Source organism: Dendroctonus ponderosae, unplaced genomic scaffold (assembly GCF_020466585.1).
Source record: "Dendroctonus ponderosae isolate FM_Combo_2020 unplaced genomic scaffold, Dpon_F_20191213v2 Dpon_F_20191213_9, whole genome shotgun sequence".
In the NCBI taxonomy this organism is placed as follows: domain Eukaryota; kingdom Metazoa; phylum Arthropoda; class Insecta; order Coleoptera; family Curculionidae; genus Dendroctonus; species Dendroctonus ponderosae.
In genome coordinates this window covers 1,381,218-1,393,330 of record NW_026019116.1, presented here as the reverse complement: position 1 = coordinate 1,393,330, position 12,113 = coordinate 1,381,218, and the positions used below count along the sequence as shown (strand labels likewise).

The window sequence follows — 12,113 nt, the reverse complement described above, 5'->3', positions numbered from 1 at the left end:
TCTAAAGCTTGCTAGTGCTGTCATAAACGCAGGAAGAACTAGAATCAGTAAAAAACATCTGCAAACAATTTTATTCTTAAATGTTAATTCATTTTTAAATGAAATGAGATTTTCAAACATTTTTGCATATAAACCGTATATATTTTATTTAATCACACTAGTTTATTATCACGTTTTTGTGTTCTTCAAGCAGATGCTTCTGACCCATGTTTTGTTTTTGATTTTAGAATATGTTATTTTAAGTTTTCCAATGTTAAGAATTATGATTTTAATAAAAGAAATCATTATATATGATGACTATTTCTACTATCATCATTCTGCATTTTTAATGAAAATTTTTAAAAGTAACATGTTCCTTTTGGAACCTTATTTTGAAACCTATTATCAAGATTAAACTGGAACGTTGGAACCCGTTCCAGAAAAATAACCGTTTATCACATCTCTGCCCCGGTCCCACTTTGTTTATGAACGATTATATAGCCGCTCCTTCCCCCACACAAGAACGCGGGTCTTTCCTTGTGATAGGATTTGTGCTGGAATCAGGCCAGGCGATTGAAACGATTGCCGATTTAATAAAGTAAGAATTTTTTGTAAACACTCGAAAATTTAGTGTTTTAAACAACCAAAACAGAAATATCGGTAATTTTTATCATTTGGGCGAACGAAAAATAGGCAAAAAGTTTGGAGGCGCCGGGCATCGATCCCGGTACCTCTCGCATGCTAAGCGAGCGCTCTACCATCTGAGCTACGCCCCCGATGGGGAAATATTTCCAAAAACTTCATTAGTCACACAACTGCAGCTACTGCTTTAGTTACATTCGAAAAATATATATTTACGACAAAAATTCCGCATCGTTGTATACGTAAATATAGGGGTGCCTTTCCACTAGCACGATATCCTTCTCCAACTGGCGCAGGTCGGCTTCAAGCTTGGATTTTTTCACTTTTTTCGGAATGGTGTCAGTCAATATCGGCAAGCCCTGGTACTGTTTCTGCAGCTCCTCCCAGTTCTTCTTTAGGCCCTAAAAGCGCGCATTTAAACCGTACGTTTTTCAGCTAAACAGAGAGCGCTCACCTGAAGTAGTTGCTCTCGTTCGTCGCGCGTTATGTAGTGGCACTTTGGCTGCTGCTTGCCCGATAAATCCTTGCGCATTTGGTACTCCTTTTCCTTAATTTTGTTGAACCTGCAAGGGGCAAGTGAGCAGGCAACCGATGACACCCTGGGGGGCATTCACCTGACTAGATATTTGGGGGTTTTGCCGAATATGGGCTTTTTGATGTAAACAGGCTCCAGGCCTTGGGCTTCCGGTTCCATCGTGGTGCCCATTCGGTCAACCACGATCTTATGCAGAGGCTCTTTAGGCTTCATCTGGCGCACGTTCTGCACGTTGTCCCTGACAAAGTCCTTGTGCGACTCCATTTGATTTGAGTGCTAAAAACCACAGTCACTTTGAAAGTCTGGATGCTTACTATATTAATATCTGGACTACTTGCCAACTTGGCAGCTTCCAGCAAGTCCTTTAGCAGGGGCGTTTGTGCCTTATGAAGCACCTTCACTCTGCGTTGTTTGCCCGGAATTTTCACAGTATAACTCGGCTTTCCTGTGCGTTTCTTTAAGAAATTGCGCGCATCCGGTGGCTCCTGCTCCGGCAGCCCCATGGTGGCATGAAGGCCGCAGAATTTGTCGCCCAAGTGGGACCCGGAGTCGTTTTTCAGGGCAGACTTGCCTCCAGAATCGCGAAACTTGCTAACGTACTTTGGGGACTTTTTCTGCAGCTCCGACTGCGTCTTGGTTATATCGTAAATGTTTTCGTCGTGATGTGTTATGAAAATTAGCGACATTTTCAGGAGACGATATAGAGTGTCAGTCTGTCAGGAGGGAGGGCTGGTATTGATCAAACAAACATAATTGCTCGGTGACAACACTATTGGGAAAATGAGCGCCCCGTTTGGATGGGATGGCCGAAGGTCGAGTTCAACTGCCCCAAAACCAGAGATTGATGCGCCGTTTAATAATGAATAAAAAAAAAACAGCAAACCACCAGTACTTATTTACTCGGCAAATATTTTGATCCACGTCTCCTCCTCCTCCCCATTCTCGTTGGCTATTCGCACTTTCACCAATTGAATGGGGCCGTCGGGAGTCTGAAGGATCTGCGTCTCGTTGGTGGCCAGCGCTTCAGTCGACAGTATTTCCTCATAAATCCCATCTTCTGTGCCCACATCCTGAAAACATTCCGCAGTTAAACATGAGAAATCGACTCGAAAACAAAACTAACCTGCTCTATCCCTTGAGAAGTTCCTTCGTTCTCCGAACAGTCTTCAGCAAACGTCACCTTTCGCTCGTTGATGACAATATCGTGCTCATTACTGTCGTCCCCTGCAAATCAACCAATTAGCTTACGCTCCCCTGGAAAGAATTTCTGAAGCTCACCATCTTCCCCGATGAATATTTTGGTCTCGGTGACTTCCTCTTCTTCTTCTACAGTCACCAAATGGCTTTCGGCGTCCATGCTGATATCCGCATCTATTTACGAAAATGTAAGTAAAAGGAAATCACGCCGCAAACCTACAACCTACCCAAAGTCAACCTGGGCTGGTTCACAACAATTGTATCGTTCAAATGGCCAAAGGCTTTCATGTGCTGGAACAACAGGGGCTTCCGCATAAACCCGACGCCGCAATCCAGGCACTCGTACGGTTTCTTGTCCGAGTGCACAAAGCGATGTGCGTTTCTATTATCGCGCGAGTTGAACGCTTTACCGCATACCTAAAAACCCGCTAATTAAATTCCCTTAGGACTTTGGTCTTCTATCAACTGACCTCGCACATATAGGGCTTTTCCCCGGTGTGAATGCGCCGGTGCTTCTTGAAATGCTCCGGATAAACGAAGGTGGCCTCGCAAATGTCGCACTTATACGGCCGTTCCCCGGTATGGGCCGCCTTAAGATGATAATCCAACAGGCGACGACGTTTAAAACACTTGCCGCAGTCCTGAGAAGGCACAGAGTGAACAACAGGGCGACGTGCATGATAGTAAATCGCTGACTTACCTCACATTTGTATCGTTTGTCGTCGTAGTGCGTGGCCCGCTTATGGGATTGCAAATTCGATCTGAATTCAATAAAGAAGCATTAAACATAATGGGTACTAAGATTGGTTGCCACTACCTTTGAGTGAATGTTGCGCCGCAAAACTCGCATTGAAAAGGCCGCTCTCCTGTATGAGTTCGCTCATGGTCTCGAATCTCTGCCTTTCTGGCAAAACCTTTGCCGCATAAGCCGCAAATATAAGGCTTGTACCCCGTATGGACTATGGAATGCACCTGAAAAAAGTATAATTCAACCATCTAAGTAAGGGAAAAACCAGTAGACAATAGAAATTCAGACTCACCTCGAGGTTGTGAGACGATCCGAACTGTTTGTTGCAAAGATGACACTGATAGTCCTTGATTCCAGTGTGCGTTTTCTCGTGCTGTGTCAAGTTATGCTGGTTAAGAAAGGTTTTGTCGCAACGATCGCACCTAAACAATTAAAAAAAAAAGTTGAGATGGACAAGCGCTTTTTTGGAGACTTGTCGACAAAATCTCACTTACTTGAAAGGTCTCGGGCGCATTTCATGTGTCTTCTCGTGCGCTTTAAAAGTGTACTTGCTGGCAAAATCTTTGCCGCACGTGCTGCATACGTGGGGCCGCACACCCAAATGAACGTTTAGGTGCTCTTCCAGCAGATTTTTGCTGCTGTACTTTTTGCCGCAGTCCTGACACGCCCAAGCCTTTGCTTGTGGCAAGTGCATCCTGAAACCAATGCAATTAGAACGCTTGCACAACAAGTACACTCAGCTCACCTCCTATGGATCCTGAACAGGCGCAAATTGTTGAAAATCCTATGACAAACTTCGCATTGAAAGTCGCCTTCTTCAGTGGCGACATGCTCGTCTACATGTGCCGAAAGGAAGTTCCTTCGCCTAAAGTCTTGCCCGCAGATGTCGCAAATATATAGACGGGCCGCGTGCGCCTGTCTCATGTGCAAAATGATCGCTTTGGCTTCGCCAGCAACCTAAAACAAATCGCCAATCAGCCAAGCGCTCGGTGATTCCAGCCAATCAAAACTCACAGTTTCGTTGCCCGTACACATCAAGCAGGTGTACAGATTGTTTTCCCTTGTTACAATGGGTGCGTTTAAGTTGTCGTCGAACTTCTTCCCTCGGTCCAGCGGCTGTTGGATGATGATGTTATCCGAGTAGCAGATCGAGTTTTGCTGCGGCTTGCGCTTCAAAATGTTGGGCTTGGTGGAGCTGTTTGCGGAGGAATCATTAGAAGAAGGCTCCTCCTTCGAATGAGGTTCCAGTTTCACTTTCCCTATTTCAACATCGTCAGCTGTATAGGAATATTTGAATTAGATTTGTTAACTGGTTTCCTTGCTCACATACTAGGCAGGGCTTGCATGTCTTCAGAGTCTGAATTGGGGAACGAGGGGAAGGTCTGATCGCCATCCATGTCCATATCAGCGACTTCTTCATTGCCCTGCACTTGGACCAGCACCATTTCGATCTCGTCTAGGGACTGAAGAGGTTTCTGATCACCTGGCTAAGGACAGTAAATCCGCTGGATGAATGGGCATTCATTCCACACCCGTGTTAGGCTCACCTGGCTGTCGTCATCGTCACTAGATGGAATATCCAGAATCTTCTCAGGCAGCTCATTGCCCTTTAGGGCCACTTTTCCCCTGGACGGCAACTGCTGCTGGTGCTTCGAGCTAGCTTGTACAGGCTCCTCCGGTTGTTGCCGCTTCTCCAAAGTGTTCTGGTAGTTTTCAACGATTTCATTTTTGATCTCACTCAGTCTACTCACGACTTCATCGTATTCGTCTAGTAATTTGTAGCATTTCTTGCACAGGAACTGTGAATGAATCGACTCGTCCGTTATTTCTGTTTCAAGAAGGTTTCCCAGGACTTCAGGCACGTTTAGATCATTCGAAACGCCATTCTAAAGCAAATAAAAAGGTGAGCAATTCTAGTGGCAACAATAAAAAGAGCTTGGCACCCACTTCATTGAAGATATGGATCGAGTTCCTGATGGAAACACAGCTGGCGTTGCAAATGAGGCACACGTTAGGTCCGGACATCTGCAGCAAAGAAAATTATTTGAAGCTTACAATTCCTAATTATGAACAAAGGGCTGACCTCCCGATGGTTTAAAAAACCGTGCGGCACTGGGTTATTTGAAGCATCGCCTCGAGGTAGCGCAGCCCTCAGGCCCTTGATAGCGGACTGGGGCTTCAGCTAATAGAGCCCCATAAATTGAGACAAAAATTAAACTCCGAAGTTATAGGCATTGCCACATCCGCCAATGAGGCGTCCATTACATAAACGGCTGTTATTGTTGTTTGCGCCCGATACACAGCCGAAATACGCTCAGCGAAAACTGTACGAAAAATACAGGAATTACCTTTTAAATGTCGCCAAAATGCTTTAGGAACATTTATTTTGAACGATTCATCAGTGCTCCCAACACGCCTTCACAACTGCTGCCACAATCATAGATAAAGACAAGCCACAATGACTGACAATTGCAGGTTATGGCGGCACGCCCTGTTCGTCGATTGATGCTGCAACGTGATCGATTCAGGTTTTGCGGGTCTTTGATAGGCTTCGCATTGACTCTAGATTCGAAAGAGTCACAAACGTATCAGAAAATGCGCACTTGCGACATGTTGGAAACCCAAAATGGCGCTTTGACAAAGCAAATTAGCAAAAACAGTCCCCCCAATCAGTTCGGGGTTTAAACCGCAAATTGAATCAGCCAACAAAAAATCACATCACTAGGGTGAATTTTGGATGAATCAGTTATATTTTGGCAACCGTTCTTAAAATGCACCTGCTCCGGCAGAGTTGCCAACTTTCCATGGGTTAAAACAGGGTTGTTAGAATTCATAAAAATATTAAAACTTAATTTTGGTAAAAAAATAACTTTTCGTGAAAAGAAAATTTATTAAACATTTACCGCAATAGTTGCCCAAGATGCCAACTAACTAGGACAGTTTTAAAATTCGATTCATTTCATACAAAAAAAAATATAAAATTAAATAAAACAAAATCAACCGATTGGCTTCAAACGGCAGGAATTGTTGTGCAACCGACGGCGGTATTTATTTGGCTGCCCCACTAATGCTCACTTGCCAATTCGCCCATTTGATCCCAAATCAAAAGGAAATTACCGTATAAAACAATCCCTTTACGACGCTGGAAAAACGGCTGCTATGGTTCAACCTTTACATATCTTCGGTGCTCCATTTGTAGCTTTCCTCTATACTGGCGGTTCGGGAGTTCTGAACTTGGAACCATTCCTTTTCATAGCCATTGGAGCGGTTCACCCCATCCCACCGATAGCCTGGTCTAATCCCGAAGCGATTGGGGGGCGCATCCCCGTGGTACTCTTGGAGCACTGAAAATTCTGCCTATTAAACTGCCCGAAAACACACGAATCTTTGAGCTTACCAGGCTTTCCTTCGTCTATTGCCTTGGATTTCTTTTTCTGTCTTATATAGGCTAGCATGGGGTCGCCGTCCCTTTCTTGGTCTTTCAGGTACTTTTCCAGATCCTGATCGTCGGCATATCTAAAACACCTTTAAGTAAAGGAAGTTGGAATCAGTTCAATTCGACTCACCTGGCTAGGGGCTTGCTCATTTCATAAAGCTCGTTTTGGAGCTTCTGGTTGGCGTCTTCTACTTGCTTCACGCCTTTGCCCCATCGGTCGTACTGCTCCTTTTTCGCTGCCTGCTTCAGCCTTTTCTTCTCTTCCTCCTCCCAGTTCACTTCCTTCTTCTTGCCCCTGACTACAGTGGCGGCATTCGCCCCCGATACTTCAGAGCTCATTTTCTGAAACAGCGCATCTTCCCGTCTCTTCAGCTCCTGGGTTTCCAAAACTAGATCAGCGGCGTTTTGCAAGCCGGCAGTTTTCCCATCCAACGTCTTTTGCAGTTTTTCTCCGCGTTCCTCCTCATCTGCCCATCTCGATTTCTTCACCCTCTCCTCCCGGTGTTTCCTCCTTCGCGGCGGCGAATTGTCTCTACTGTTTTCCCTTTTGACTTTCCTTGGAGGAGACGAATCACTACCTCTAGTGCTCTTGCGTGCAGGGACTCTGGAATGTCTTGGGGGTGAATTGTCCTCACTGCTGCCTCTTCTCATTCTCCGCCTCGGGGGGGAAATGTCCGGACTTCCACCCCGTCTCCTGGGTGGTGAAGAGTCATGAAAATCTTCCTGCGGCCTTGGAGGAGTGTCGTTCCTTTCCACCTTAATCCTCCTTGGAGGAGAACTATCAGAGTCTAGTTGCTGCACTCTTGGAGGTGAAATATCCTCACTTTCCTCCCGCTTAATTTGCCCTGCGGGCAACACATCGTTTTCTTCCCTACTACTACTACTGTGAGTGATATGGTTGCCCCCAGCAGACTTTCTTTTCTCTAGCTTTAAGCTGCCTTCGAACTTCAAGGCTTTGTCCACATCGGGGATAATTTGAGGAGCCCCCAGGGGCTTCCACAGCTTTGCCTTCGACACTTCATCGATTCTCAGAGACGGGGGCCTGTCATCAATGACCGAAACAATTTGGGGGGCGTCTTCGTTCTCCCCTTCCAGGTCCTGCTTGATCTCCTCGTTAAGCATGAACTCCACCTCGTCATCGTCAACAACCTTAAACCTGTAAATACTGTGGTGAAACCCGCTGACCTAAAGGCAGGTCTAGAGCTCGCTTACCTGCTTGGGGGTTTTTTAGCCTTTTTCTTCGATTTCTTCTCCTTGGAGCGTTTTCCGATTCCCAGATACTTCTTCAAGTATTCCTTCTGGTCGATTCCGCTCATTTCGACCGCAAAATTACTAAAATATTAAAAAAATTATTTGCAAACATTGGGGTTAAATCCGCGGTTCCTGTCATCTGTGATGGATAAAGACAAGTGGTTCCTGGGGCATTGCCACCGTGCAAAAACTAAAAAAAAATAGTAACTTTTCAGCAAACCTGCCTCGCTATTTGATTACCTATTCGGTTGGCCAATGGAAAAGTTAATTAATTTTTTGAATTTAAGGCTGCTTGTTGAAGCAATCCGATATAAACAATCGCATCCAGTGATGTGAAACCCGGCAGCGTTGCCTGATTTGGTTTTTATCTCTACGAGATGGCGCTGCGTCGAATCAGCTGCGTTTGTTTTGTTGATGTTGACCAGATGTGTTAACCTCACTAATTCATTTTGAATCGCGCCGATTTTTCTGGAAAATAATGTAAACCCCCACGATCCCCGCAACCAAAAACCTTTCCAGAATGGAGGAGCAAAGTAGGTTGAATGGGCATCTCTAAAACGCCCCAATGGCTTTGAAATTCCCTTAGGGCTGCTCAAGAAGAAATCGAAGGCTGCAAACAACAGGGCTGCGCTGGTGTCTGCTTGCACCGATTTGGCCGCTTACTACTCTTCCGTCGGCCAATTTACCAAAGCTATCAATGAATATGAAGTCCTGCTGAAGATCTACAAGCAGGAGAAGCAGATGCTGTTGTTCGCCCAGGTCCACCGCGGTCTGGGCGAAGCGTACATGGGCCTGCACGAGTTTAAGAAGACTTTACAATGCTTCAAGACTTACCATAGTGAGTGGGCTGGTTTCCAGGCCGCAGCCCAACCACTAAACGGGTTTTTTAGGCGTTTCAGAGCAGGAGGGCAACCTTCTGGAGCAGCAAAGGGCTTTGGCCCAATTGGGCCATTTGTACCTGACGTGGTACTTGGAGACTATCAGCGAATCTAACCGGGAGCTCTTGGACCAGGCCTTTGGGTATTTGATGAGAAGCATGAAGAAATGCGAAAAGTAACTGAAGGAGGGTTTGGATGCAGAATTTTCAATTCTCAATTCAATTGATGGATTTCAGCTTGAGCGATAGCATGGAAAAGCAGGATATAATCGCCCGGTTGTTCTCCAACTTGGGGCTAGTGAAGGAGAATTTGGGGGAGCTTGAAACCGCCTATCACTTGTATGAAAAGAGCATCAAAATCTGCGTAGCTCACGATTTGTACGAGCAGCTTTACCGGGGCTACCTGTCCAAGGCGTCCTTACTGGAGAAGCAGAAGAAGTATCAAGAGACTATAAAGAACTACAATCTGGCCATTGAGGCGGCAAGTTCGTAGGCGCAATTCGTTATTTAGCCAGTAATTGCAGGAAGTTCCTTGCAGAAAAGCTGAGCACTGACAGAGTGGAGCTGATCTGCGCGGCGCTGCTTTCCAAGTCGGAGACGCTGATTAAAATCGCCGACTTCCAAGGTGCCAAACAGGTGCTGCGCAAGGCCTACAAGTTCAAGAGCCCCAACAAGCAGGAGCGCAAAATCATCGAGCGAAACCTCCGAGTGGGTATGTTGTCTTTAGGCGTATACATTCTGAAGTAAAACCTGGTTGGCTGCAGTGGCCGGAATGTGCAAAGTGGAGGACTCTATCATAACATGCTCCGAGCAACCGCAGCTGAAGGGTCTCTATGAGAAAATGGGCGATGGAGCGTGCGATCTCAAGATATTCTCCAAAGCCATTGAGTACTACAAAAAAATGCTGGAAGCTGCTGAGAAGAGCGGCGCCAGCGATAAGGAGCTAGGCGAGTGCTACTTCAGCCTTGGTGGGTTAAAGTACGAGATTATGATTAATTCCTGCTAATGCAGGCATTGATCTGTTCCAGCCAAGACCTACAAGGACAACGGGAACTATGAGGAAGCTGAGTGTTACTTCGAGAAGGAGTACAACATCTGCAAAACTAGTCTAAAGGACAGCTTGAACACGCTCTGCGAGCTCGCTGACTTGAAAGAGCTTGCTAATCAGAGCGCGGATTGCGTCAAGCGAGTCTACGAGAGGGCCCTGTTAAGTTGCCGCAAAAAGCACAGTCTATTGGAGGAAAGGAGGATCCTTATTAGGTATAGAGGCTTTCTGGAGCGCTCCCGATGCAGTTTCGAGGCCTCCAAAGTGACGATGCAGCTGGAAGCTTTGCAGTCCAAACTCGGGGACTTGGAAGAAGAAAGCTCGTCTTCCGAATGTGAAAGCGATGATTCCGCCAAAGTGCACATCGGAGACGACATTGTCCTCAGCGAGATCACCGGTAAGAACGGCCTAATGGGGCTAAAGCGTTTAATGGAATGGATTTTGTAGATGTGTCCGAGGAGTCGGACAACGAGGTGCCTGAAACCAATGCTACGCAATCTTCCAAACGTCGACGTCCAAACACGGTGAAATTCAAGAAAAATTTGAACGGCGAGTGGCCTTTGCATGTGGCTTGCATCAAGGGCAACTGTAAAATGGTTGGAAATAGGCGCAACCCAATAAAAACTTGCCTGTATCAGCACTATTCCAGGTCCAATACTGGCTGGATGTGGACCATCCGGTAAATGTCCGCGACAACGCCGGATGGCTGCCACTGCATGAGGCCGCCGTTCATGGACACATCGAAATAGTGCGCCTCCTTTTGGATCACAAAGCGTCGATAAACGACCGCGGCGGCTCTGAATGCAACGGTATTGGCCAGTTGCGCTCTTTGCAAGTGCCCTAAATCGCCATTTTCCAGGTATCACCCCTTTGCACGACGCTGCTAGCAATGGGCACTTGGAGATCATCGAGCTGCTGTTGAATAAGGGGGCGTCCGCTCTAGCGAAGACCGATGATGGCAATACGCCCCTATTCGAGCTACGCAAATGGTAGTTTTGTAACGTCCCATTAAGGGTTAAGCGTCTAAAAAGGGGGGACTCCTTTTGAAGGTTCCAGAGAAACGGCGAGGATTTGTCCAGTGAGCGCCTTAGTTTCTACCACTCCGTAGCTGGGCGGCTGGAAGCCGCCCTTGAAAAATCTGGACAAAAGGACACGGGGATTCTCAGCCCCAATCACAGCAAGGAAATCCATCAAAGTGCTAGTAAAGTTGGCAGACTAAGGAGGGCGATGCCCATGGGTGATTGTCTAGAAGACGAAGAAGAAGATGGTGGGGCTGGATTTAAAGCAAAATGTACTGGGCTAATGGGGATTTTTCAGACTTCCCGGCCTCCAACGAGTACCAAGAGGTGATGCAAACGATGCGGCGCAAAACGTTCTCACCCCAAATCAGCCCGGTGGCCTCAAAACGGTCCGCGCTGGTCAATGAGGAGGACTTTGTGGAGCCGGAAAACTGGCTGGAGGAGGACGTGCGGCGGGCGAAGCCCAAAAGACGAAGAACCAGTGAATTTGGCGTCAGAAGCCGCTCCTTTGGCGAAGCCAACAAGTCGCCAATTGAAGCCGACTTTCTTGCGGCTGGCAATGACGATTCTTTAGACGCGATCTCGATCGGCAGTGCCGATAGTCGCTCATCATCCCGCCGAAGACAAGCCACTTTACTGGAGGCAGGATTCAGCAAGGAGCGGTACCTACCACTTGATTTTCCAGGTGTAACTTAGGTGAAAATATAACTATTTCAGACCATCACCGAACCACCCGCAGCAAAATCAGTTGGAGGCCGAAAGGCCGTCCACGCCCTTTCAACATCAGGAATGCTCGCAACCAGCAGGAGACCCGATGCTGTTTGCTGACGTGGACATTGAGGGCAAAGTCTTCAGAGTGCCCGTTCGCATGTCGCAGCTGCAGAGCAAAACCATCAAATGGCTGGCAGCGGAGGCCGCCCTTCGATACGAAAGGTGCGTATTATTTTCGCACATAACTGTTGTAAAGGCGGCGGAATTTTAGTAAGGAATTCATGAAGCCCGTGCTGGAGCTAGAGACTGTGGACGGGGTGATTTTGGTTGAAAACGACTTGTTGAGCCTGCTCTTTCCCATGGGGCGCGTGCAGGCCGAACGCGTTGTTGGAAAGGTGACCGAATGGAGTCTGGCGTCAGTTTTGGAGCGCTATAAGGAAACGTGCGCCAATATGGGCGTCGGTGAGTTTTTCCAGGTTTTTTTTTCGGTGAGGTTTGGGAAATGCTCTTTTATGCACTCCCAGAGCTGGTGGTCTGTCGCTCTGGCTTGTGTGGGACTCCGGCTAAGCTGTTTATCTACTAAAACCCTTTCCTCACCGCCGAGGTGGTGTTTGGCCTTGCACCGCGGTCATTTCTGTCCTATTGTGCCCTCGTAATTTTACTCCCTCATTAT

The 12,113-nt window shown here is 46.9% G+C and overlaps 4 protein-coding genes and 1 non-coding gene across 7 annotated transcripts in view; 1 reads left to right on the top strand and 4 right to left on the bottom strand.

The window, feature by feature from the left end:
- Positions 1–682: 682 nt before the first annotated feature.
- Positions 683–755, bottom strand: Trnaa-agc. The gene has a single exon. It is a non-coding gene; the product is annotated as a tRNA-Ala (tRNA).
- Positions 756–812: 57 nt separating this feature from the next.
- LOC109537694 (enkurin) lies at positions 813–1,932 on the bottom strand. The gene is made up of 4 exons (XM_019904543.2): positions 1,495–1,932; positions 1,236–1,432; positions 1,076–1,184; positions 813–1,022 (listed from the first exon to the last, which is right to left on the bottom strand). Exons 1-4 carry the CDS (start codon positions 1,840–1,842, stop codon positions 834–836), a joined length of 843 nt encoding a protein of 280 aa, XP_019760102.1. The 5' UTR covers positions 1,843–1,932; the 3' UTR covers positions 813–833.
- Positions 1,933–1,990: 58 nt separating this feature from the next.
- On the bottom strand, positions 1,991–5,615 carry LOC109537693 (zinc finger protein ZFP2). Of its 2 annotated transcripts, XM_019904541.2 has the most exons (16): positions 5,450–5,615; positions 5,185–5,283; positions 5,049–5,126; positions 4,649–4,987; positions 4,432–4,588; positions 4,116–4,378; positions 3,847–4,058; positions 3,596–3,796; positions 3,394–3,523; positions 3,171–3,325; positions 3,054–3,114; positions 2,824–2,994; positions 2,581–2,770; positions 2,435–2,527; positions 2,280–2,380; positions 1,991–2,226 (listed from the first exon to the last, which is right to left on the bottom strand). In XM_019904541.2, exons 3-16 carry the CDS (start codon positions 5,124–5,126, stop codon positions 2,053–2,055), a joined length of 2,325 nt encoding a protein of 774 aa, XP_019760100.1. In that variant the 5' UTR covers positions 5,185–5,283; positions 5,450–5,615; the 3' UTR covers positions 1,991–2,052. The 2 variants fall into 2 exon arrangements, with proteins under 2 accessions (XP_019760100.1, XP_019760101.1); XM_019904542.2 differs by lacking the exon at positions 5,185–5,283.
- Positions 5,616–5,975: 360 nt separating this feature from the next.
- LOC109537661 (BUD13 homolog) lies at positions 5,976–8,125 on the bottom strand. 2 transcript variants are annotated; one of them, XM_019904470.2, is made up of 5 exons: positions 8,009–8,125; positions 7,750–7,869; positions 6,668–7,693; positions 6,499–6,617; positions 5,976–6,445 (listed from the first exon to the last, which is right to left on the bottom strand). In XM_019904470.2, the coding sequence occupies exons 2-5, from the start codon at positions 7,851–7,853 to the stop codon at positions 6,273–6,275; spliced, it is 1,422 nt and encodes a 473-aa protein (XP_019760029.1). In that variant the 5' UTR covers positions 7,854–7,869; positions 8,009–8,125; the 3' UTR covers positions 5,976–6,272. The 2 variants fall into 2 exon arrangements, with proteins under 2 accessions (XP_019760029.1, XP_048525763.1); XM_048669806.1 differs by having other exon boundaries at positions 8,029–8,124.
- A 76-nt stretch (positions 8,126–8,201) lies between these two features.
- LOC109537657 (tonsoku-like protein) overlaps positions 8,202–12,113 on the top strand; it is an 8,113-nt gene continuing 4,201 nt past the window's right edge. The window contains exons 1-14 of the mRNA XM_019904465.2: positions 8,202–8,321; positions 8,375–8,626; positions 8,679–8,841; positions 8,903–9,150; positions 9,204–9,377; positions 9,430–9,633; positions 9,694–10,107; positions 10,158–10,306; positions 10,360–10,519; positions 10,570–10,699; positions 10,760–10,977; positions 11,028–11,391; positions 11,447–11,662; positions 11,712–11,902. Coding sequence (XP_019760024.2) covers positions 8,309–8,321; positions 8,375–8,626; positions 8,679–8,841; positions 8,903–9,150; positions 9,204–9,377; positions 9,430–9,633; positions 9,694–10,107; positions 10,158–10,306; positions 10,360–10,519; positions 10,570–10,699; positions 10,760–10,977; positions 11,028–11,391; positions 11,447–11,662; positions 11,712–11,902 — 2,896 coding nt within the window. The 5' untranslated portion in view covers positions 8,202–8,308. The remainder of the gene's footprint in view (positions 8,322–8,374; positions 8,627–8,678; positions 8,842–8,902; positions 9,151–9,203; positions 9,378–9,429; positions 9,634–9,693; positions 10,108–10,157; positions 10,307–10,359; positions 10,520–10,569; positions 10,700–10,759; positions 10,978–11,027; positions 11,392–11,446; positions 11,663–11,711; positions 11,903–12,113) is intronic.